The sequence below is a fragment of the Cloeon dipterum genome, chromosome 4 (genome assembly GCF_949628265.1).
Source record: "Cloeon dipterum chromosome 4, ieCloDipt1.1, whole genome shotgun sequence".
In the NCBI taxonomy this organism is placed as follows: Eukaryota; Metazoa; Arthropoda; class Insecta; order Ephemeroptera; family Baetidae; genus Cloeon; species Cloeon dipterum.
Genome location: NC_088789.1, coordinates 28,671,957 through 28,695,606, shown reverse-complemented (window position 1 = coordinate 28,695,606; position 23,650 = coordinate 28,671,957). Strand labels below are relative to the sequence as shown.

At 40.6% G+C, this 23,650-nt stretch overlaps 1 protein-coding gene across 28 annotated transcripts; it reads right to left on the bottom strand.

Annotated features, from left to right (window-relative positions):
- Positions 1–155: 155 nt before the first annotated feature.
- On the bottom strand, positions 156–23,578 carry LOC135943496 (uncharacterized). Of its 28 annotated transcripts, XM_065490055.1 has the most exons (19): positions 8,765–9,052; positions 8,430–8,567; positions 7,987–8,371; positions 6,822–7,239; positions 6,661–6,759; positions 6,461–6,606; positions 6,207–6,397; positions 5,995–6,113; positions 5,708–5,939; positions 5,361–5,655; positions 5,149–5,219; positions 4,905–5,088; positions 4,013–4,209; positions 3,536–3,740; positions 3,380–3,482; positions 2,827–2,962; positions 1,610–2,175; positions 1,331–1,561; positions 156–456 (listed from the first exon to the last, which is right to left on the bottom strand). In XM_065490055.1, exons 7-10 carry the CDS (start codon positions 6,211–6,213, stop codon positions 5,597–5,599), a joined length of 417 nt encoding a protein of 138 aa, XP_065346127.1. In that variant the 5' UTR covers positions 6,214–6,397; positions 6,461–6,606; positions 6,661–6,759; positions 6,822–7,239; positions 7,987–8,371; positions 8,430–8,567; positions 8,765–9,052; the 3' UTR covers positions 156–456; positions 1,331–1,561; positions 1,610–2,175; positions 2,827–2,962; positions 3,380–3,482; positions 3,536–3,740; positions 4,013–4,209; positions 4,905–5,088; positions 5,149–5,219; positions 5,361–5,596. The 28 variants fall into 28 exon arrangements, 10 of the variants coding, with proteins under 10 accessions (XP_065346127.1, XP_065346119.1, XP_065346125.1 ...); XM_065490047.1 differs by lacking the exon at positions 2,827–2,962 and having other exon boundaries at positions 3,380–3,740; positions 8,765–8,898; positions 8,997–9,107; XM_065490053.1 differs by having other exon boundaries at positions 3,358–3,740.
- Positions 23,579–23,650: the final 72 nt, after the last annotated feature.

The window sequence follows — 23,650 nt, the reverse complement described above, 5'->3', positions numbered from 1 at the left end:
AGAGTCCGATTTGCCCAGATTTCACCCTCTGAATATTTGGGAAATCAGCCTCACATTTTCTCATTAAATTTTTGACATCTTTAACGACTTACTTTTAATTCAAAATAAAATATTTCCACTTGAAAGTTCACAAAATAAACAAATTAGAATTAAAATTGAATAGAAAAAATCAGGATTTATTAATAAAAATAATTACAGGGTCACTCTGTTCATCCTGCAGGTGCGTGGAGACGAAGCTGTCGTCGGCCGTGCTGATGCCTCCGTCGTACAGGTCGCACTCGCCAGTCGGCAAGCAGGACGTCAGCCCGGACAGCACCTCGGACCTGAAGCGCCGCTCGTACATCTCAGTGGGCAACCAGTCGTCGAGCAAGAGCATGGCAGCTACAACTTCACCGGCACCTCCACCAAGTCTGCTCAGGGCGTCACGCTGGTGCAGCAGCCCAGGATGGACCTCTCCTACACCCACAAAGAAACCGATAATTTTAAAAATAATATCGTAATGTATAACAATGTCTATACAATGTGTATAGCAATGTATAACAATAAAACAGCATAAATATATAACAATTATACGACCGTATTTGCAATAAACAAATTTCCCGCCACTTTCAAATAATTCTTATACCTGAAAAGCTGCGCGGTTAATGGTTAAGCCAATAGCCGTGCAGGAACACTCCAAGGGGAACTCATACAGGTGTAAGGAGAAGAGAAAAAGGCGATCGCAGCGCCAGAACACCACCCTACGGGGCAAAGTCATAGAAAAAGTCACACGCTATCTCGCTTCCTCGAAATATCGCAATTATAGCAAAAATACACATCATGGAGTACGAATTTGAGGACGATTCTGCCTATTCTGAGGACGATGGAGGCACTGTAAGTAATTTTATCGCAATTTTGAAAGGTTTTTGGGTGTTAAAATGAAGTTGAAAAAATTCACATGATCCTCCATTCAAACTGTCATGGCCGCCGCGAAACACACCTTTTGCATCCAACCGGATCAAACACGTGCACGAAAATAACCGCAGTTGAAATTTTCTTAAACTTTTTTTGCGCGTCAAATAATGCTTGAATGAGAGTTCAGAATAAATAATAAGTATCACGATTCTTATGCTTCAAGTGGCGGTTCAAAAGATCGGAACATGCACCGCTTTGAATAAATATAATTTTTGCTGCGAGTGATCAAGAATGCTTTCAATCGAAATTGTAATCTGGGATACTTCAGTAGAGTTGTTTAAATAATGCTAATTTGATGGTTAATAAAATGAACCCCATTCCGATTTGATTTTGCCGCTGACACTATTTACAGGTTGATGAAGTCGAATTCGAATACCAACACGCCAAGCCCAACGCGGCCATCTTCGTTCGGCTTGTTGACGGACCACTCGCCGCCATCTTCAGGGTGCACACCGATGCTCTGACGTCCACCAGCCCAGGCCTGGCCAGTGCCTTGTCTCAAGGCCCGTTCGTCGAGCTGGAGGCATTCTGTCGTGCGGACATCAACGCTATGAGCGCTGCTCTCTCCCTCATCCACTCAAATAAGCTTCCACAAGTTCACTCTTCTCTAAAATCTGTCATTTTTAGGTACGGCTTGCTGTGGCAATCCGAATACCTGTGCCAGGAGGTGCAGCACCACCTCGTGTGCGACACCGCTCTCGACGCTTTCCTGCTTTACGATCTCCTGGAGACAACTGGAAAAAAGGACCTCTACCCACAGCTGTCGCAGCGGCTTTTGATGCAGGTGTCGGACGACCCGATGCCAGTCTTCGAGTCCGAAACGTGGAGGGTTTCGCACGTCAAGAGTTTGGAGGCTGTGCTCAGCTTGGACAAGTTCCCTGCCGACCTCACTGAGCTGCATCTGCTTGACGCGGCTCTATCCTGGGGATGGCACGTTTTCGACGACTCAGGGGCACCGATACCGGCGCCCTTTTTTTTCCACCGGCTGCTAAAAAAGGTGAGGTTTGTCTCCATCGACCCTAATCAGTTTTCTGCCGTAGAGTCCAAGCTTAAGGGCATCTTTGATGAGGAGCACTTGCGCAGCATCCACAAGGGCATCCTGGCTGGGTGTCCTTGCAGTTTCCCTCTGAGTTATTCCAGAAAAACGAGGTACTTCGGGAACTCTGCTCGATTGGAACCCTGCGATTGTTGTCCACCGTGGCCGGCTTGAGCTGAAGGGACCTGAACAGGAAATTCCACTTGTATATATTTGTATATAGCAGGATTAATTTGAATCTAGTGTGATTATGTCGTGCGTAAGTTTTATTATAACTAGTAGACTTAGATTAAAGACGAGATTTGAGGTTTTTATATTAGCATTGGCTTTCTTGCCTTTGCTAATACCTATATAGACCATTAATTTCGGCCTTTAATGACAGTTATTTAGGATATAGCTGTCCAGTACATAGTCAAATATTTAAAAAGTTCATTTAATTTTTTCCTGTATAAAATTGAAAGTTTAGCTGATTTTTAGTGTGAATTCAAAATTTGAGTTATAACAATAATTTCGAATGAAATCTTGTTTTGCTCTAGAGTCAGGTTTATATAACTTAACATCAATTCATATTATATTAAATTTATTATTTGACAAAGTACTGCTGATGAGGCTTCATTAGCCGAAACAGCTATTTCCTAAAAATAAATTTGTTTTTAAAAAATATTTTAATAATGTATAAACTTCTCAGAATTTGGAAGTGGCCTCTTTATGGTTCAGATTATTCACTGCGCCAAGATCTTCTAGCTGGCAGCGATTGGAGGATATGAGTAAAGGAACCAGCGCCAATGAAGAAATCAAACAAATACATTCGCACAACAATGTTAGGCATCAATAACCTGGACGAAGTTATGGTGGTCGAGAAGGAGAGCCCCTGAAAAAAGCTGGCTTGTGTTCAAAGCACTCTTATCAGAAGAGTTGCTTATATATAGACTGCAAGCTGCACAGACTCTAAGGGAATCTTCAGTGATTCAGCTGAAATTGACGAGGTTGCAGTTATGAAATGGCAAATTGACCAGTTTGCACAAGGGTTGCCGGACAACCAAAAAACTATAAACCGGAGATTTTTCATTAGCCTATATTAAATTCTTTATGGATGTGTGCTGATTTGGGGCAGAGTTGCCCTGTCAGCACATAATAAACTTAATTTTGAAACTAAATTCTAGGGCCAAAAACCAGAGGTCCCTTATACTTCCCGTGATTAGTTTTCAAAATAACTGACCGGACACTGGTTTAAGCAGTCCCAAAACCGGTGATCTCCGGGTTTGGGACTGAAAAATTTAACAAAGGAGTATAGTGATTTGGAGTCCAAACAATCTCCGGGGTATAGCTTTGGAATTCTGGCACTCTAGTTGGAAGCCTACCGACACCTGTGATCCTCAGTATCCTCACCTGCTAGCGTCTTTTGAAAACTGAGGCGAGCTGCTATGAGTCTCTCATGCTGGATTCTATGCATGAAGAGTGTTTCAAATTCCATGACCATCCAGCGGCATGCCTTTGTAATGTCCAGATGCTACTTAAGCTCAACAGACTCTTGTGCTGTTCTACCTGGTCAGATTCCTATGTAGATATTCACCAGACCAGATAGAGGTATTCCAAGTGACAAAGATGGGATGCAAGCAATCTTGCTTTGGTGATGGCTCCCTAATTAAGGCCTTTGATGTCGGTCGAATGACTCCAGACACTTGGTAATACTTGAAGACTGTGATGACGAAAGCCTCGTCGACTAGCTCAACGTCATTTCAATGATAATCTAGAAAATTGAAAGAATGAATAGCTGTTATTAGATTAAGGCTGCATATATGACTTTTTGTGAATTGTTTATTGAAATTACCTGTGTCTAAGCACTTTAAATTTTGTGACTTTTTTAAATTGCAAAATGAATAAAATTTATTTTAAAGGCGAAAGAGAGTGCTGAATTTTTCTCATATATCTCCTAATAACTCTTCAAGAAAAAATAAGATAAGTCAAAGTATAAAATAGGTCAAAACACATGCGTTAAAAAGGAACACATTATGTACTCACTCTTGACAAGATTTGGAGCAGTAATAGTTTAACATTTGGGAACCCAGTTTTTAGGCACTCTCCACAAGTTAAGAAATTCTTGTTGACAGATTTCTTGCACTTGTTGCAAGTGTGCTCTTCATTTTCTTTTTGCGGTTTTTGTGCCTCTTGCAGGGCTTCACTTTGCTGTTTTGGTGTCTTGTTCAGGGCTTGAATGACTGTTGGAGGAAAAAAATATTAAAGATACGATTGAAATTTTCATCGTCTTGGCTGGCTTGCAGCCAGCTCATCTGCTTTTTAAGACTGCACAAATCAAAAGTCACAACTTAGATGAAACAGAAACACGCTGTAAACCTCAGAGATCGCCAAAAGCCAAATTCTTCCGAAACACATGATGCATTTTTAATGAAGATCTAAATTCTAAAAAAAAGGTAAAAACCATGAGTTGTTTTAATACTGGCCATCCGATCATAAGAATTTTAAATTTTCCATAAAAAAATCATTTTTTTAATAATGCGCAAAATTGCAACACGCAAAAAAGTTTGTTTTTTCCTGTAAAATGAAGATTTTGCGATACCCTGGTTGCGAGTTACATAAATATGCAAGTAACACGAAAAACCCATAATCGACTTATTGTGTAACAAATACTTAGGAAAAATATCCGTGAAACAGAACGGCGCGAAAATTTTTAATTTTGCAGGGTACGTGAAAAACAATATAACACGAACAAGAAAGTCCGGGGGCTGCCTAAGCCGATAATAAATGCGTGCGGCTGGCGGCTCGAGAAAAGGATTGGCTGAGTCGCGTGGCTGGCTGAGATGTCTAGTTGTGTGTTATTCATTTGGCTCTCACCAAGTTTAAAAACCAAAATGCCAATTTTTCGGAAAGCACACAGCATAGAATATCAACATACCAGAAACATCGTCAGCAAAAAGAACAAACGGAATGATTGGTTTGATCAGCAAATTTGTCTTTTCAAAATCTCCTCTGATAAAGGCAGCAACACATTTTCCAAAGCTATCATTTGGCAGCTTGAAGCCATGGCCATTTCCTGGGAAATCAGACGCCGTGCGTTACACAACGCTTGCCAAAACGTCCTATAATAACAAAGTGCATGAGATAGTTTTTGACAGTTTCATCATAATTTGGAATCCTACCAGAGTAATCTTTGCTGCAGGTGTAAAGAAACATGACCTCATTCAAGTCACAGCGACAAAACCTGGACAGACTAATGAGAAATTACTTTTAGGTTTGCTGCTGTTGAGTAGAAACCATACTTGTAGTAAAAGTAACTGCGCAATGAGTGCAATGTGGTCTCAATAGTGGACACTTCAAACATTGCTACCTTAAACTCTGCTGTTCGATTTACCTGTGTAGTCATGTTGATCTGCAATTCAATCATTTTGACATCTCCAGTGCAGACATTTCCCCTGAGAATGTCCATGTGGCTTGACATGAGCTGGTGAATGAGAACAAAGAATAAGCCAAGGTAATCTTCATTTGGGGGCTGTTCCTCATAAAGATGAATGTAGCAGGGGTAGAGGTAGTGTAGGAGTGGAGCCCACTTCGCGGCTGCAGCATTTCCATTGCTCGACCAAATGGAGTTCAATTGGAGTGAAAGTTGATCCCGCAGACACCTACGCACCACTCAACCTCCTTGGGACCTGAATGAGAAATAATGAATGAACTTTTACAACAGTTAACGCTACCAGTTACCTTCTGTTTTAAGAAACTCATCTTTTTCCATTGACTTATCACCAAGTCTGGACAATTCTGCCTTCTTGGTGACTCTTATGAACGTCAAAAGGTAAGTGAAATCTCCTCCTTTGTCTTTCAGAGGCCAAACTGGTTCAAAGTCGCAAACAACCCCAAGTAAAATACCCAGTCTCAGAAGATGATTCATCTCAAACATTTCATAAGACAGATAGACCAAACTTCCAACCAAAGTCTACGGACCAAATTTTTTATGATTATAATAAAATGTATAATAATTAAATTGTTACCATCGCAGCTGACTCAGAAAGCACTTGGTCAGGTGCTTTGAATGTGTTTGTGAAGTTCAGCAGAAGAAGACAGTGGCATCCAATTCTACCGATGATATCCATTTTGGCATAATCTCCTCCTGTTGTGATCAATTTGTGACAATTTCAGCTTTACAAAAAAACATCTTTCTGAATCTGAAAAACTGGTTTGCTATTTCTCATAATGAAATCACCTTTCATTGCTCACAGAGGCTTATCAAATTTGCCACTCTCCAATTCAAGGCGTTGACCACTCTGCTACGTTCAGTTGCTGGAATAATGTACCCCATGCAGGCCATTGCAGAAACCACTGCTTTGACGAATTTCCCTTTCTTGTTCCACGAATTATTCCTAGCCAGTGCGTAAGCATGACTTCCAAGTAATCCTATAATTATAGACATATATAAATAACATGTGAGTTTAAGGCTAATCCAATTGGCTATTTCACCTTTGAAGAGTGGCATCTGGGCGCCGTTTTCAAGCAACGGAGGATCTTTCCAAAAGTTGTAACTGCATTCCACCAAGCCAATTGGATCATGAATTTTATTAGATGGATCTTTTTTCTGTGAAGGGCTCTTGTAGTACTCAAAATTCCTTAAATTTTGATCATTAAATGCAGCCCATTTTAATATTATTGTTTATCCTTACCATGGGTGCCCAGAGCAATAGCAACTTATGTTTTCGTCCAGTTCAAACAGTTTCGACAGGCAGTGGCCACACTTGCAGGGAGATGGTCTCCCTTTCAATCTATAGAGATTATTTCATTAAAATTAGGGTACGTTATTTATGAAGGCAAAAGAAAATAGTACCTTGACAATAGAAAAGAGGGCTACAACAATCCCCATTGCTGCCTGATTGTGTTGTTAATCAGGAATTGACAAAACACATCTATACAGGTGAGGAAAGCAATTGCGTCTGATATTTGGTCTTCAGGCAGCAAAGCCTCATTGCAGTTCCAATTTAACAGAGTATGACCTGTGGCCACCATGCAGTTGCTTCCTTCCCTCCGCATTGACGTCTTTTGAAGACGCCGACAGATGGTTCATTACATTCCGAACGGGACCATGAGGCGAACCACGCAGATATCTTCATGCTGTGCAGTCCTTGGATGTTTCTCTCGTGGTACTTCAGAGCCAAAACAGAAGGAACGGCGAACTGGACGCAACTAAATCTAATCTTTGCAAGGTCACATGCCGGCGCCTTAAAAGGATGGCCCTTCTTGTTGTGCTAAAAGGATAAAAATCATGAAATTTCAGTTGATTGCAAAACTTTTCAACTATAATTTTTTACTTGAATAAACACAATATTTTATTTTATTTTTCATGACAAGTGACTTGAACCTCTTGGGCCCTATGGGAAACTGTCTACCGATGCGACGCAATTGATCAAAAGACTCAATTGCAAGTGATATCAGGTCAGGGGCTGATAATTTCAAATTTTCCGAAAATACAGCAGATTTTTTTAAATCGAAATCCAATTTTGTAAAAACTCACATGAGCGAACGCGCCCCATCAAGGGGCATATTGAATAGTGCCCAAATCAGTGCCGACAGCCACCTGGGCCCAAAAACAAAGCCTTGAAAGTGACACAAATCACGTTTTTAACTTTTAAAAATCAATAACTTGGCTCCTATGCGTCGTACTGCAGAAATCTTAAGTTCATCAGTATTTTTGTTAAATTCTGCGTGTTTAAGGCCCATTTGCAGCCGCAGCCCAAAATTCTGATATTTTGAAGTGTTTGGTATTATTTTGTATTTAAATTTGCACATGGGGCGGTGTCAGTTTCTGACTTGCAGACACGCCTCCCCGTGACAAAATATTCGAAAATTTATCTATTTTTTACATGAGAAGATAAAGATTTTGTCGAGGGGGCCCTGTGGCGAAGGGTTGATATACATTTTAAAGATTGATAGAATCAGACATAATAGAAAAAATACGATTCTAATTAGCACATAGAAGCAAGCGACTAAATTACCTTTAGGAGAATCTCAATGAGGGGTCCAACAAAATAACATTCCAGAACTGGTGGCGTGTAATAAGGAATTGGCTTCCAACTAAGCAACTCCATGCTGCTCATCTTGCACTTGGACAGGTCGCAGGTTTGTAATCCCTATGTCGTGGCTGCTTTTTCTTGTTCCACCACGCAACCTCTTTCAACGGGACCTGCAGGACTCAACTGGCCAGGTCTTCCTTCCATTTGTCCCGCAAGTAATCCTCCAGGTCATCAGGCAGGTAATCTTCACTGCGCCACTCAGCTGCAATTTCCCACAGAGGCAAGGGCCGCTGTTCAGCCAGCTGCTGCAGCAATTGCGTCTCACGAAGCCAGCAACCCTCAGATAGACACACAAAATTTGGCGCACCTGATGAAATAATATTAAATTTGGTGGACAGAAGCGAATTGTTTTATTTCAATTTTACCTCGCAACTTAAAATATCAACAGCAGTTTTGCTGCAGACACCTTCAGATACTTCATGGCAATCTTTTATGTGCTGCGGTGGGAACAATTCCTTGATGGTCTTCTTCAAATTAGCTCGCTCACTGTAGATATTTTTGAGCTGCAAAATCAAATCAAAATATTTCTAGCCAGTAATTGCAACGATTTTTTATTTTAAATTGCGTGATAATTAATACATAAATGGGAAAAATGTATGTAGTCTGAGCACTGCGAAAAGTACACTACATATATTGATAAATCAATGCAAAGACGCGGTCGCATCGAATTTTTAAATAAATAATGCATAATTTAACATACCTCGTCCGCGAATTCTTCCTCTCTCCCTCTGCCACCCATTGTCGGCAGAACTCACAAAAAATTTTCAGTGGATGCGCGTATTTATGTCCTGAAATTCCTGCAGATTCTGCGATTGGTTCACTCAGTCGGCAATTCTGACGAAAAGACGTGAAAAATTGGCTGAATAACGGAAGAATGGCAAAAAAAGCAGGTCAATTGGAAAGAGAGTATGTAAAATGAGAGGTGTAAGTACATAATCAAGGACGTTAAAAGACCGCTGCAGTGATCGAGTTGAATGACGAACGGGTCAGGGTCACCAGGCGGCAGCCAGCAGCCCAGCAGATACAAATTTTGTACCGGTTTTTTCAACAAGGAAGGATACCGATGCATAGTCAAAGTGCTCGTGACGCAACAAACTGTCCCCTTTGAAAACCGGTTACAATTTGATCCACCGCCGTCATCACAATCGATAGCATCCCAACGAAATCGTGCGCGCACGAAGCGTGGTCTAACATGTTGCAATCATGAGAGCGCGTCTGGTATGCGTGGGGTGCGAATGCTGGATTGGATCGCACAGCATTATTTATCACAAGCCAGAGATGAATTTTGTTGCTCGCTTCCAGGCTTACACAGATCCTCTTTGAGAATCGGTCACTCTTTGAGCCTTAAATTATTAAAATCTGACCGGGGACCGGTACAATTGAAATGCACTTGCACTTGCAGATATATTTAGCAGTTTTCATGCCTTTTTATAATTTTTGTATTCGCCACCTGCCTCTGCTCGCTTTAGTTTGTCTCATGCCAAAAATGGAATAATATCTTTTCAACCCTCAATTCTATTTTAAATTTAATTAAAAAATATATAAAACGGTCGTCCTTGTTTCGCAGCCGCGCCTTGGGGCAGGTCGGCAAGACTGTCTTGACTATAGCTATGCAAACGGTCTTGACTAGTGCGTTCTTCGGGAGCAAATTTTTCTCCCTGGGAGTCCCGCTCCCGAAAAAATGTTTCCTGTTACCGGAATTTCCTGGTGCCCTTACCAAATATTTTTCCCGGGAATTCCCGCTCCCGAATCTTATTTCCCGATTTTTCCCGCTCCCGATTTCCCGCCAAAAATTTTAAAATCGAAAGTAGACACCATGTGCGTTGATAACTTAATTCTTTGCTCGCATATTTACAAATACAAAAATCCTTTTTTATTTTTCCGTGTTGAAGTTATAAATTATACTTTGGGTTGATTTAAAAATTCACTGAGGCAATTTTTACTGGGCCATGTTAAATACCACCTTGCAAATAAAATTCAGTGTTTGTAAAAATGCAGAGATTACTCAAACAAAACCTAAAAAATGCATTTTATATTGATCTTTCGACTCTTAAGTTGCGAGAATCATCACACGTCAATGAAAGAAAATTCTGTAATATTTTTAGTAATATTGGATGACAGAAAAGAAATATTGCAGCTTGTACTCCGCAAATTGAAATTAGGACAGTTAATAAGTTATCAAACCGTGAAAAAAATCTAATATACAAAACATTCCTAACAATTTTTTTAATCATTTTATGAAAATTATAAGCTAGTTGTGAAATATGAATTTTGACTAGGTTACCGGGAAATCCCGCTCCCGGCAAAACTTTCCCACTCCCGTCCCGACCGTGGTTCCCTTCTAAAAATTTGGCTCCTGGCGCCGGGAATTCCCGGGAGTCCTGATACATTCCCGTCCCGGCAAACGCACTAGTCTTGACCCTGACACAGTCGCGTAGCTGACTAAATGAGCTGACGAGAGGAGAAAAAAAGCAGCTTCGGCAGAGAATGAGAATGAGAGTGTGGTTGCAGCTGCCAAGCCGCACACGCCAGGCGACCCATAACTTTTGAATTTATTTTTAGATGCAGAATAAAGAGTATATTAAACCGCGGCCTTTCTGGCTGTCAAAATGTGAGCTTCTTGAAACGCGATCCAAATTGTTTTTTACGTTGGGTCTACCGGTTATAAAAAAAGTCAAGAATGTGCAAAACATAATAAATGCAAACAATATTTTTGTCTAGAATTTGCAATATTCAAAAAGGACATTTTGCTACAGTAAATTCAAATTTTCTCGCAAAAATTTAATCCTCTCGTCGAAATCTATCCTACAGCGTATGAAAATGTTTTTAAATTAACTGTGATTTAATTAGAAACAATGTCTTGTCCATAAATCACGTTCTGAAATATTAAAACTGCTTTGAAAAATGTGGTCAGTTAAATTCAAGATCAAGTGTAAATCACATGTTCACGTGTTCACTACTTGTGATAAGTTGCATGAGTGACTTTTTATTGTTAGTCTTGTCAGGGTTCTACCCGGGATGGATTGACATCCCACCCATTTTTTAAAACGAATTTAAAATCCACAAGCAAAGTATTGATATCGTTTGCTTGTAAATAGGTACACAAACACGTACGTAGAAACGCAACAATAAAAGAGGAACACAAAAAACATTACAAAAAGTTCACCTAAAAACACAAAACTTTAACAAGTTCCTTTAGGGTTATTATTTTTTAAGAAAAAAATACAAAACCAAATCCCCAGTTTTTTATCATCAGGGTTTTATCTGAAGATATTACAATCACATTAATAATTGTCGTGAATTTTCGGGCTCCCGTCAGGGAAGAGCGGAGGGAGAAACTCAGGTATCTTTTGAGCGCAAGACCCTCTCACACGCACACATTTATTTGTGCGTTGTACTAGGCTGGAAAATCGCGAAGGCCAGACAATTAACGACCGGAAAATTACAGTTCTCAAAGAACTGCAGCCCCCAATAAATGTCAAACAAGTGATGAGTTTCATGTGCGCGTGTTGAATTATAATCCAAAACATACCAAAAGACCACAGTGAGATTTATTGCTGGTGAAATTTTACGCAAACTACCTCGCTGCACACTTGCAAGCCTGTACTCAAGCCCTCACCAGAGCATTTCGCCAGTAACTGACATTGTCCATAAAGGTTCAGATCGTAGACCACCCTGCGAAAAATCTTCATTGTTTTAATATTATAGGGTAACATTATTTCCCAATAGCATTATGATTATTGTTTTAATATTGGCGTCTGATGTTATATCAATGTGAAAATGTGACTTTTTCAACATTGTTCTAATATTGGCAACAATATTGGCCACTATCATTGGATACGGATATTGGAACGGGTAGGGAGTCGCGCGTGAAAGAATGAATGGCTGTTATTAGATTAAGGCTGCATTTATGTATTAATTGAACACCACACGTATGCAACAAGTTTGGTCTGATTATTTTCTTTAATTTGCGAAGATTTTCACTTCAATACGCGAAATAAAGAACATTCAAGAGCGCATATATTCAGATTGAAGATTAGTATTATTGTGTACCAGCTTTTTTACGATTTAAACTACATAGTGAACAAATCAACGTATACATTCTCCTAATTTCTAAACATTTGTAGCTTTTATTCCAATTAAATTCTCAACCCCAATACCGCGTTTGTCTTAATAATTATGACGACACAATCCCTTGATTTTCAGCCAGAATAATGACCCCCGTGCACAACCTCAAGGGTATGCAGTGCAGAGATATCTTATCCTCCTAATAGGTTTTCTAGTTTATTGAGATTGACACGCAGCTTGGTTGCCTCTGGATTTAGGTGGCGCCAGGGTAGTTCCACCAGAGTTTAGCAGTAATTTGCTTAAGTTTACTTATTCTTTTTTAATTTATTTGTTTCAGGGTGCACTATCCTATTTATTACTCCCAAGGATTCAATTTGGATGATTTAATTAAAATATTTTACGTTTGATCTCTTAATAATGCGATTCAGCTTTTATTATATCCATAAAATAATTTATAAATGAAATTACGGTTGTTCATATAGACATTTGAGACCTGCCGCAGCATAATAATGCAGTTTTTACGAATAAACAATTGCCATTAGTTTATTATTAGAGTTTAACTATGTATTGCTAAATTCTACACATTAAATTGAATGAACTTGTCAAGAAATAAATATTTAAAGCCGGCATGTATGTCGAGTCAAAAAACGTGACCGACCGACCAACTGAGCAGCGGCTGGTTACAGTCGATCAATGAAACAGATGAGGTGCGTCGAAATCTGGTCCACGATGCGCTTAATTTTCAGTTTCATTGCGAGGCCTGATCAAGGCCGGCGCCGACCCCAACGCCAAGGACGCCGACGGCCGCTCGACGCTGTACGTGCTGGCGCTGGAAAACCGCGTCTCGATGGCTCGCTGCTTGATCGCCGAGTCAGCGTCGTTCGGCCCGCCGGCGCCCCGCGGAGGCCTGGCCACGCCCACCTCGCTGCTCGACCTCGAGGGCGCCGACAGCGAGGGCCGCACCCCGCTCCACGTCTCCGCCTGGCAGGGACACACCGACATGGCCGCCCTCCTGCTCGACGCCGGCGCCGACGTCAACGCCACCGACAAGAAGCGAACGGCGCTGCAGGCCGCCAGTTGGCAGGTGCGTGAAATGACAATTCATTCTATTGTCGGTTTAAATCAAGTTTAAATTTGTTGCTGTGGTATTAAATCTATAGAATACTATTAACTCTGAATAATATTTTCAATTTTTTAAGCGTATTTAGAGTCCGATTTGCCCAGATTTCACTCTGAATATTTGGGAAATCGGCCTCACATTTTCTCATTAAATTTTTGACATCTTTAACGACTTACTTTTAATTCAAAATAAAATATTTCCACTTGAAAGTTCACAAAATAAACAAATTAGAATTAAAATTGAATAGAAAAAATCAGGATTTATTAATAAAAATAATTACAGGGTCACTCTGTTCATCCTGCAGGTGCGTGGAGACGAAGCTGTCGTCGGCCGTGCTGATGCCTCCGTCGTACCGGTCGCACTCGCCAGTCGGCAAGCAGGACGTCAGCCCGGACAGCACCTCGGACCTGAAGCGCCGCTCGTACATCTCAGTGGGCAACCAGTCGTCGAGCAAGAGCAGCTCCAACTTCACAGGCTCCTCCACCAAGTCTGCTCAGGGCGTCACCCTGGTGCAGCAGCCCAGGATGGACCTCACCTACACCCACAAAGAAACCGATAATTTTAAAAATAATATCGTAATGTATAACAATGTCTATACAATGTGTATAGCAATGTAAAACAATAAAACAACATATATAACAATTATATGACCGTATTTGCAATTTGCAATAAACAAATTTCCCGCCACTTTCAAATAATTCTTATACCTGAAAAGCTGCGCGGTTAATGGTTAAGCCAATAGCCGTGCAGGAACACTCCAAGGGGAACTCATACAGGTGTAAGGAGAAGAGAAAAAGGCGATCGCAGCGCCAGAACACCACCCTACGGGGCAAAGTCATAGAAAAAGTCACGCGCTATATCGCTTTCTCGAAATATCGCAATTTTAGCAAAAATACGACATGGACTACGCATTTGAGGGCGATTCTGTCTATTCTGAGGACGATGGAGGCACTGTAAGTAATTTTATCGCAATTTTGAAAGGTTTTTGGGTGTTAAAATGAAGTTGAAAAAATTCACCACATGATCCTCCATTCAAACTGTCATGGCCGCCGCGAAACACACGCCGCGCAACCAAACGGATCAAACACGTGCACAAAAATGACCGCAGTTGATATTTTCTTTAACTTTTTTTGCGCGTCAAATAATGCTTGAATGAGAGTTCAGAATAAATAATATGTATCACGATTCTTATGCTTCAAGTGGCGGTTCAAAAGATCGGAACGTGCACCGCTTTGAATAAATATAATTTTTGCTGCGGGTGATCAAGAATGCTTTCAATCGAAATTGTAATCTGGGATACTTCAGTAGAGTTGTTTAAATAATGCTAATTTGATGGTTGATAAAATGAACCCCATTCCGATTTGATTTTGCCGCTGACACTATTTACAGGTTGACGAGGTCGAATTCGAATACCAACACGCCAAGCCCAACGCGGCCATCTTCGTTCGGCTGGTTGACGGACCACTCGCCGCCATCTTCAGGGTGCACACCGATGCTCTGACGTCCACCAGCCCAGGCCTGGCCAGCGCCTTGTCTGAAGGCCCGTTCGTCGAGCTGGAGGCATTCTGTCGTGCGGACATCGAGGCCGTGAGCGCTGCTCTCTCCCTCCTCCACTCAAATAAGCTTCCACAAGTTGATTCTTCTCTAAAATCTGTCATTTTTAGGTACGGCTTGCTGTGGCAATCCGAATACCTGTGCCAGGAGGTGCAGCACCACCTCGTGTGCGATACCGCTCTCGACGCCTTCCTGCTTTACGATCTCCTGGAGACAACTGGCAAAAAGGACCTCTACCCACTGCTGTCGCAGCGGCTTTTGATGCAGGTGTCGGACGACCCGATGCCAGTCTTCGAGTCCGACACGTGGAGGGTTTCGCACGTCAAGAGTTTGGAGGCTGTGCTTAGCTTGGACAAGTTCCCTGCCGACCTCACTGAGCTGCATCTGCTGGACGCGGCTCTATCCTGGGGATGGCACGTTTTCGACGCCTCAGGGGCACCGGTACCGGCGCCCTTTTTTTTCCACCGGCTGCTCAAAAAGGTGAGGTTTGTCTCCATCGACCCTAATCAGTTTTCAGTTGTAGAATCCAAGCTTAAGGGCATCTTTGATGAGGAGCACTTGCGCAGCATCCACAAGGGCATCCTGGCTGGGTGTCCTTGCAGTTTCCCTCTGAGTTATTCCAGAAAAACGAGGTACTTCGGGAACTCTGCTCGATTGGAACCCTGCGATTGTTGTCCACCGTGGCCGGCTTGAGCTGAAGGGACCTGAACAGGAAATTCCACTTGTATATATTTGTATATAGCAGGATTAATTTGAATCTAGTGTGATTATGGCGTGCGTAGGTTTTATTATAACTAGTAGACTTAGATTAAAGACGAGATTTGAGGTTTTTACATTAGCATTGGCTTTCTGGCCTTTGCTAATACCTATATAGACCATTAATTTCGGCCTTTAATGACAGTTATTTAGGATATAGCTGTCCAGTACATAGTCAAATATTTAAAAAGTTCATTTAATTTTTTCCTGTATAAAATTGAAAGTTTAGCTGATTTTTAGTGTGAATTCAAAATTTGAGTTATCACAATAATTTCGATTGAATTCTTGTTTTGCTCTAGAGTAGGGTTTATATAACTTAACATCAATTCATATTATACTTAATTTATTATTTGACAAAGTACTGCTGACGAGGCTTCATTAGCCGAAACAGCTATTTCCTAAAAATAATTTTGTTTTTAAAAAATATTTTAATAATGCATAAACTTCTCAGAATTTGGAAGTGGCCTCTTTATGGTTCAGATTATTCACTGCGCCAAGATCTTCTAGCTTTCAAATTCCATGACCATCCAGCGGCGTGCCATCATATTGTCCAGATGCTACTTAAGCTCAACAAACTCTTGTGTTGTTCTACCTGGTAAGATTTCTATGTAGATATTCACCAGACTAGATAGAGGTATTCCAAATGACAAAGATGGAAGCAAACAATCTTGCTATGGTGATGGCTCCCCAATTATGCATTTTGATGTCGGTTGAATGACTCCAAACACTTGGTGATACTTATGAAGACTGATGCCGAAAGCCTCGTCGACTATCTCAATGCTTTATTGAATGATAACCTGGAAAATTGAAAGAATGAATGGCTGTTATTAGAGTAGGGCTGCATAGATTAATTGAACAGCACACGCGTGTGCAACACGTTTGGTCAGATTATATTCCATGACTTTTTGTGATAAATGCCATCGTACCTTCTGTTGATAATTTTGTAAGTACGTGGGCATTGTTTATTGAAATTACTTGTGTCTATGCAATTTAAATTTTGTGATTTGTTTAAATTACAAAATGAATAAAATTTATTTTAGAGGCAAAAGAGAGTGCTGCATTTTTCTCATATATCGCCCATTAACTCTTCAAGCAAAAATCAGACAGAGCAGCTAGGAGGAAAGAACGTTAGAAAAATACGCAATTTCATCGTTGTTAATTCACCAATGGTTTCCTTGCATCCATATAATATGTAGAAAAAAACTAAGTTAGTTGTACTCGCCACTTCAAATAAAAGCTTTTCTAAGCCATTAAAAATGTATACAAATTGAAGCTCAACATTTATGAAACTTTTTTTGTAATAGAAGGCGTTGAATCTAAAAGTTCAACAAGGGTGATTAAGATATTTTTTAAGTCAAAATAGGTCACAACACATGCAATAAAAAGTCACGGCAGGTTAAAAGATATTGAATTTTATTTTGAAAAGAATAGTATTAAGTTAAATATTTTAAACACTAACTTAACGTTGTAGAAGTATTGAATTATTACGCATCATCTCCAATAGAGAATTGTCGACAACTTTTAGAAAAAATATTCTAGCTTCAATGCAATTAAGTCAAGCTCAATATATATTGATTTTTGCACAGGACGACTGGGTGCGCGAGACGATAGTCGCTAGCTGGGCGAAACGATTGAGCATCAGCTAATTTATTTTTGAGCTTTAATTATTGCAAAACGAAGTGAAAACATTATGCACGCAAGAAACTGGTTAAGATTTAAAAAAACGCTTTTTATCACTGCACTGCCTGCCAATGGGCTGGTTAACTGATTATCAAAATACGTTTCCCTAAAACAATTATTAGCCACATAAATTCAGCGTACTGAACACTCCACTAATTTTAAATGAAATTTACTGAAAAGCGAAAATTGTGATTTTTACTCACATTTTGTAACTCCAGGAGAGTGATTAATTGTGATGCTTGACGGGAGTTTCTGCAGCTGTTGCTGCATCAAGAGTTGCTGTTGATGCTGCTGCTGGCGTTTGTGTTGCATTTGCTGCTGCTGTAGTTGCTGTTGGTGCATCTGGTGTTGCAGCATTTGTTACTGCTGCTGCTGCTGGTTCACCCTCGGCTGGAGGTGCTGGTGTTGGATTTGGTTTTTCTGGACAAGTTGCGTGTGCGACTGACAATGAGGCAACAACATTTGGTTGTACAGGCGAGTTGGACCGGTAGTTCATGTTGAGCGGCGATCATCCTCTGGGAATGGCTTGGACCCCATCTGAGAGAGCAGGTGTCTCAGCGGCTGCTGCTGGCCTCGGCCTGGATAACATATTATGTACTCACTCTGACAAGATTTGGAGCAGTAATAGTTTAACATTTGGGAACCCAGTTTTCAGGCATTCTTCACAGGTTAAGAAATTCTTGTTGACAGATTTCATGCAGGCGGTGCAAGTGTGCTCTTCAATTTCTTTTTACGGTTTTTGTGTCTCTTGCAGGGCTTCACTTTGCTGTTTTGGTGTCTCTCGCAGGGCTTGAATAACTGTTGGGGGAAAAAAATAATAAAGATACGATTGAAATTTTTGAAAAAATTACTTACCCTCCTTCGGAGGCTTAAAGCTTTTCTTGGCCTTGAATGGTTTCTTCTTGCCACCATCACTGCTGGAAGAGGTCCAAAATTTGCAATCCGTTAAACTAGAGAGGTCGCCCTTATTAACAATCGCCCTTAGATTATGAATAGAACTAAAACTAAGAAACGAAGCATTTTTAAAAATGTGCATGTCACGCCAACGATAAAGCATGGCAATAGCAGGCATATCGTCACTGGCCAACCTGAGATATTCTTATTAATAATAACGTGTGACAAATCTCAATTACTTCCACTGCGACCAGCAGCTGGATAAATTGCTTGAATACTTTCCTTCCCATGGCAATTTCTTGCAAGCATTCTTCCAATTCCATACACACACTGACTTGAGCAACCAAATTATTTAAAATATTTATTTGCCAACCTTTGAGCGATTGGCTTAGGATAATATATTATAGTTAACTATAAATTACAAAATTAATTCATGTAAATGCTTATTTGCACTTGTTTTAAGACCAGCGAATGACATATGTCATTAGACATCTCAGCCGCCCACATTTTGACCGGCGGCTGGCTTTCTGGCTCCGAGCCATCAAAGTCAAAACAGTCGTCAGCGGCTAGCTGGCAAAATTTCATCGCCTTGGCTGCCTTGCAGCCGGCTCATCTGCTTTTTAAGACTGCACAACTCAAAAGTCACAACTTAGATGAAACAGAAACACGCTGTAAACTTCAGAGATCGTCAAAACCCAAATTCGACCGAAACACATGCATTTTTAATGAAGATCTAATTCTAAAAAAAAAGGTAAAAACCATGAGTGGTTTTAATACTGGTCATCCGATCATGAGAATTTTAAATTTTCCATAAAATATCCGTTTTTTTAATAATGCGTAAAATTGCAACACGCAAAAAAGTTTGTTTTTTCCTGTAAAATGAAGATTTTGCGATACCCCTGATTGCGAGCTATACATAAATATGCAAGTAACACGAAAACCCCATAATCGACTTACTGTGTAATAACTACTTAAGAAAAATATCCGTGAAACAGAACGGCGCGAAAATTTTTAATTTAGCAGGGCACGTGAAAAACAATATAACATGAACAAGAAAAGTCCGGGGGGCTGGCTTAGCCATTAATAAATGCCGTCGGCTGGCGGCTCGAGAAAAGGATTGGCTGAGTCGCGTGGCTGGCTGAGATGTCTAGTTGTGTGTTATTCATTTGGCTCTCACCAAGTTTAAAAACCAAAATGCCAATTTTTCGGAAAGCACACAGCATAGAATATCAACATACCAGAAACATCGTCAGCAAAAAGAACAAACGGAATGATTGGTTTGATCAGCAAATTTGTCTTTTCAAAATCTCCTCTGATAAAGGCAGCAACACAATTTCCAAAGCTATCATTTGGCAGCTTTATTGAAGCCATGGCCATTTCCTGGGAAATCAGACGCCGTGCGTTACACAACGCTTGCCAAAACGTCCTATAATAGGAGAGAGCATGAGATAGTTTTTGACAGTTTCATCATAATTTGGAATCCTACCAGAGTAATCTTTGCTGCAGGTGTAAAGAAACATGACCTCATTCAAGTCACAGCGACAAAACCTGGACAGACTAATGAGAAATTACTTTTATAGGTTTGCTGCTGTTGAGTAGAAACCATACTTGTAGTAAAGGTAACTGCGCAATGAGTGCAATGTGGTCTCAATAGTGGACACTTCAAACATTGCTACCTTAAACTCTGCTGTTCGATTTACCTGTGTAGTCATGTTGATCTGCAATTCAATCATTTTGACATCTCCAGTGCAGACATTTCCCTTGAGAATGTCCATGTGGCTTGACATGAGCTGGTGAATGAGAACAAAGAATAAGCCAAGGCAGCTAGGTCTTCATTTGGGGGCTGTTCCTCATAAAGATGAATGTAGCAGGGGTAGAGGTAGTGTAGGAGTGGAGCCCACTTCGCGGCTGCAGCATTTCCATTGCTCGACCAAATGGAGTTCAATTGGAGTGAAAGTTGATCCCGAAGCCACGAGCCGCAGACACCTACGCCACACTCATCCTCCTTGGGACCTGAATGAGAAATAATGAATGAACTTTTACAAGAGTTGACGCTACCAGTTACCTTCTGTTTTAAGAGACTCATCTTTTTCCATTGACTTATCACCAAGTCTGGACAACTCTGCCTTCTTGGTGACTCTTATGAACGTTAAAAAGGTGAGTGAAATCTCCTCCTTTGTCTTTCAGAGGCCAAACTGGTTCAAAGTCGCCAACAATCCCAAGTAAAATACCCAGTCTCAGAAGATGATTCATCTCAAACATTTCATAAGACAGATAGACCAAACTTCCAACAAAAGTCTACGGACCAAATTTTTTATGATTACAATAAAATGTATAATAATTCAATTATTACCATCGTAGCTGACTCAGAAAGCACTTGCGCTCAGGTGCTTTGAATGTGTTTGTGCAGTTCAGCAGAAGAAGACGCAGTGGCATCCAATTCTACCCCGATGATATCCATTTTGGCATAATCTCCTCCTGTTGTGATCAATTTGTGACAATTTCAGCTTTACAAAAAACATCTTTCTGAATCTGAAAAACTGGTTTGCTATTTCTCATAATGAAATCACCTTTCATTGCTCACAGAGGCTCATCAAATTTGCCACTCGCCAATACAAGGCGTTGACCACTCTGCTACGTTCAGTTATTGATGGAATAATGTATCCCATGCAGGCCATTGCAGAAACCACTTCTTTGACGAATTTCCCTTTCTTGTTCCACGAATTATTCCTAGCCAGTGCGTAAGCATCACTTCCAAGTAATCCTATAATTATAGACACATATAAATAAAATGTCCAATTGGCTATTTCACCTTTGAAGAGTGGCATCTGGGCGCTGTTTTCAAGCAACGGAGGATCTTTCCAAAAGTTGTAACTGCCAAGCCAATTGGATCATGAATTTTATTAGATGGATCTTTTTTCTGTGAAGGGCTCTTGTAGTACTCAAAATTCCTTAAATTTTGATCATTAAATGCAGCCCATTTTAATATTATTGTTTATCCTTACAATGGGTGCCCAGAGCAATAGCAACTTATGTTTTCGTCCAGTTCAAACAGTTTCGACAGGCAGTGGCCACACTTGCAGGGAGATGGTCTCCCTTTCAATCTATAGAGATTATTTCATTAAAATTAGGGTACGTTATTTATGAAGGCAAAAGAAAATAGTACCTTGACAATAGAAAAGAGGGCTACAACAATCCCCATTGCTGCCTGATTGTGTTGTTAATCAGGAATTGACTGAACACATCTAACAGGTGAGGAAAGCTAATTCGTCTGATATTTGGTCTTCAGAGAGGCAGCAAAGCCTCATTGCAGTTCCAATTTAACAGAGTCTGACTTGTGGCCACCATGCAGTTGCTTCCTTCCCTCCGCATTGACGTCTTTTGAAGACGCCAAAAGATGGTTCATTACATTCCGAACGGGACCATGAGGCGAACCACGCAGATATCTTCATGCTGTGCAGTCCTTGGATGTTTCTCTCGTGGTACTTCAGAGCCAAAATAGGAGGAACGGCGAACTGGACGCAACTAAATCTAATCTTCGCAAGGTCACATGCCGGCGCCTTAAAAGGATGGCCCTTCTTGTTGTGCTAAAAGGATAAAAATCATGAAATTTCAGTTGATTGCAAAACTTTTCAATTATAATTTTTTTACTTGAATATAATACACAATATTTTATTTTATTTCATGACAAGTGACTTGGGCCCTACGGGAAACTGTCTATCGATGCGACGCAATTGATTCGCAAAAGACTCAATTGCAAGTGATGAAAGTGATATCAGGTCAGGGGCTGATAATTTCAAATTTTCCGAAAAAACGGCACATTTTTTTCCTAAATCGAAATCCAATTTTGTAAAAACTCACATGAGCGAACGCGCCCCATCAAGGGGCATATTGAATAGTGCCCAAATCAGTGCCGACAGCCACCTGGGCCCAAAAACAAAGCCTTGAAAGTGACACAAATCACGTTTTTAACTTTTAAAAATCAATAACTTGGCTCCTATGCGTCGTACTGCAGAAATCTTAAGTTCATCAGTATTTTTGTTAAATTCTGCGTGTTTAAGGCCCATTTGCAGCCGCAGCCCCAAAATCTGATAAAAGTGTTTGGCATTATTTTTTATTTAAATTTGCACATGGGCCGGAGTCAGTTTCTGACTTGCAGGCACACCTCCCCGTGACAAAATATTCAAAATTCCGTCTATTTTTTACATGAGAAGATAAAGATTTGGTCGAGGGGGCCCTGTGGCGAAGGGTTGATATACATTTTAAAGATTGATAGAATCAGACATAATAGAAAAAATACGATTCTAATTAGCACATAGAAGCAAGCGACTAAATTACCTTTACGAGAATCTCAATGAGGGGTCCAACAAAATAGCATTCCGGAACTCGTGGCGTGTCATAAGGAATTGGCTACCAACAAAGCAACTCCATGCTGCTCATCTTGCACTTGGACAGGTCGCAGGTTTGTAATCCCTATGTCGTGGCTGCTTTTTCTTGTTCCACCACGCAACCTCTTTCAACGGGACCTGCAGGACTGAACCGGCCAGGTCTTCCTTCCATTTGTCCCGCAAGTAATCCTCCAGGTCATCAGGCAGGTAATCTTCACTGCGCCACTCAGCTGCAATTTCCCACAGAGGCAAGGGCCGCTGTTCAGCCAGCTGCTGCAGCAATTGCGTCTCACGAAGCCAGCAACCCTCAGATAGACACACAAAATTTGGCGCACCTGATGAAATAATATTAAATTTGGTGGACAGAAGCGAATTGTTTTATTTCAATTTCACCTCGCAACTTAAAATATCAACAGCAGTTTTGCTGCAGAGACCTTCAGATACTTCATGGCAATCTTTTATGTGCTGCGGTGGGAACAATTCCTTGATGGTCTTCTTCAAATTAGCTCGCTCACTGTAGATATTTTTGAGCTGTAAAATCAAATCAAAATATTTTTAGCCAGTAATTGCAACGATTTTTTATTTTAAATTGCGTGATAATTAATACATAAATGGGAAAAATGTATGTAGTCTGAGCACTGCGAAAAGTACACTACATATATTATGATAAATCAATGCAAAGACGCGGTCGCATCGAATTTTTAAATAAATAATGCATAATTAAACATACCTCGTACGCGACTTCATCCTCTCTCCCTCTGCCACCCATTGTCGGCAGAACTCACAATGAATTTTCAGTGGATGCGCGAATTTATGTTCTGAAATTCCTGCAGGTTCTCAGTCGGCAATTCAGATGAAAAGATGTGAAAAATTGGCAGAATAACGGAAGAATGGCAAAAAAGCAGGTCAATTGGAAAGAGAGTGTGTAAAATGAGGAGTGTATGTATGTACATAATCAAGGACGTTAAAAGGCCGCTGCAATGATCGAGTTGAATGACGAACGGGTCACCAGAGGCAGCAGCCAGCAGATACAAATTTTATACCGGTTTTTTCATCAAAGAAAATACCGACGATGCATAGTCATAGTGCTCGTGACGCAACAAACTGTCACACAACTAACGCCCCC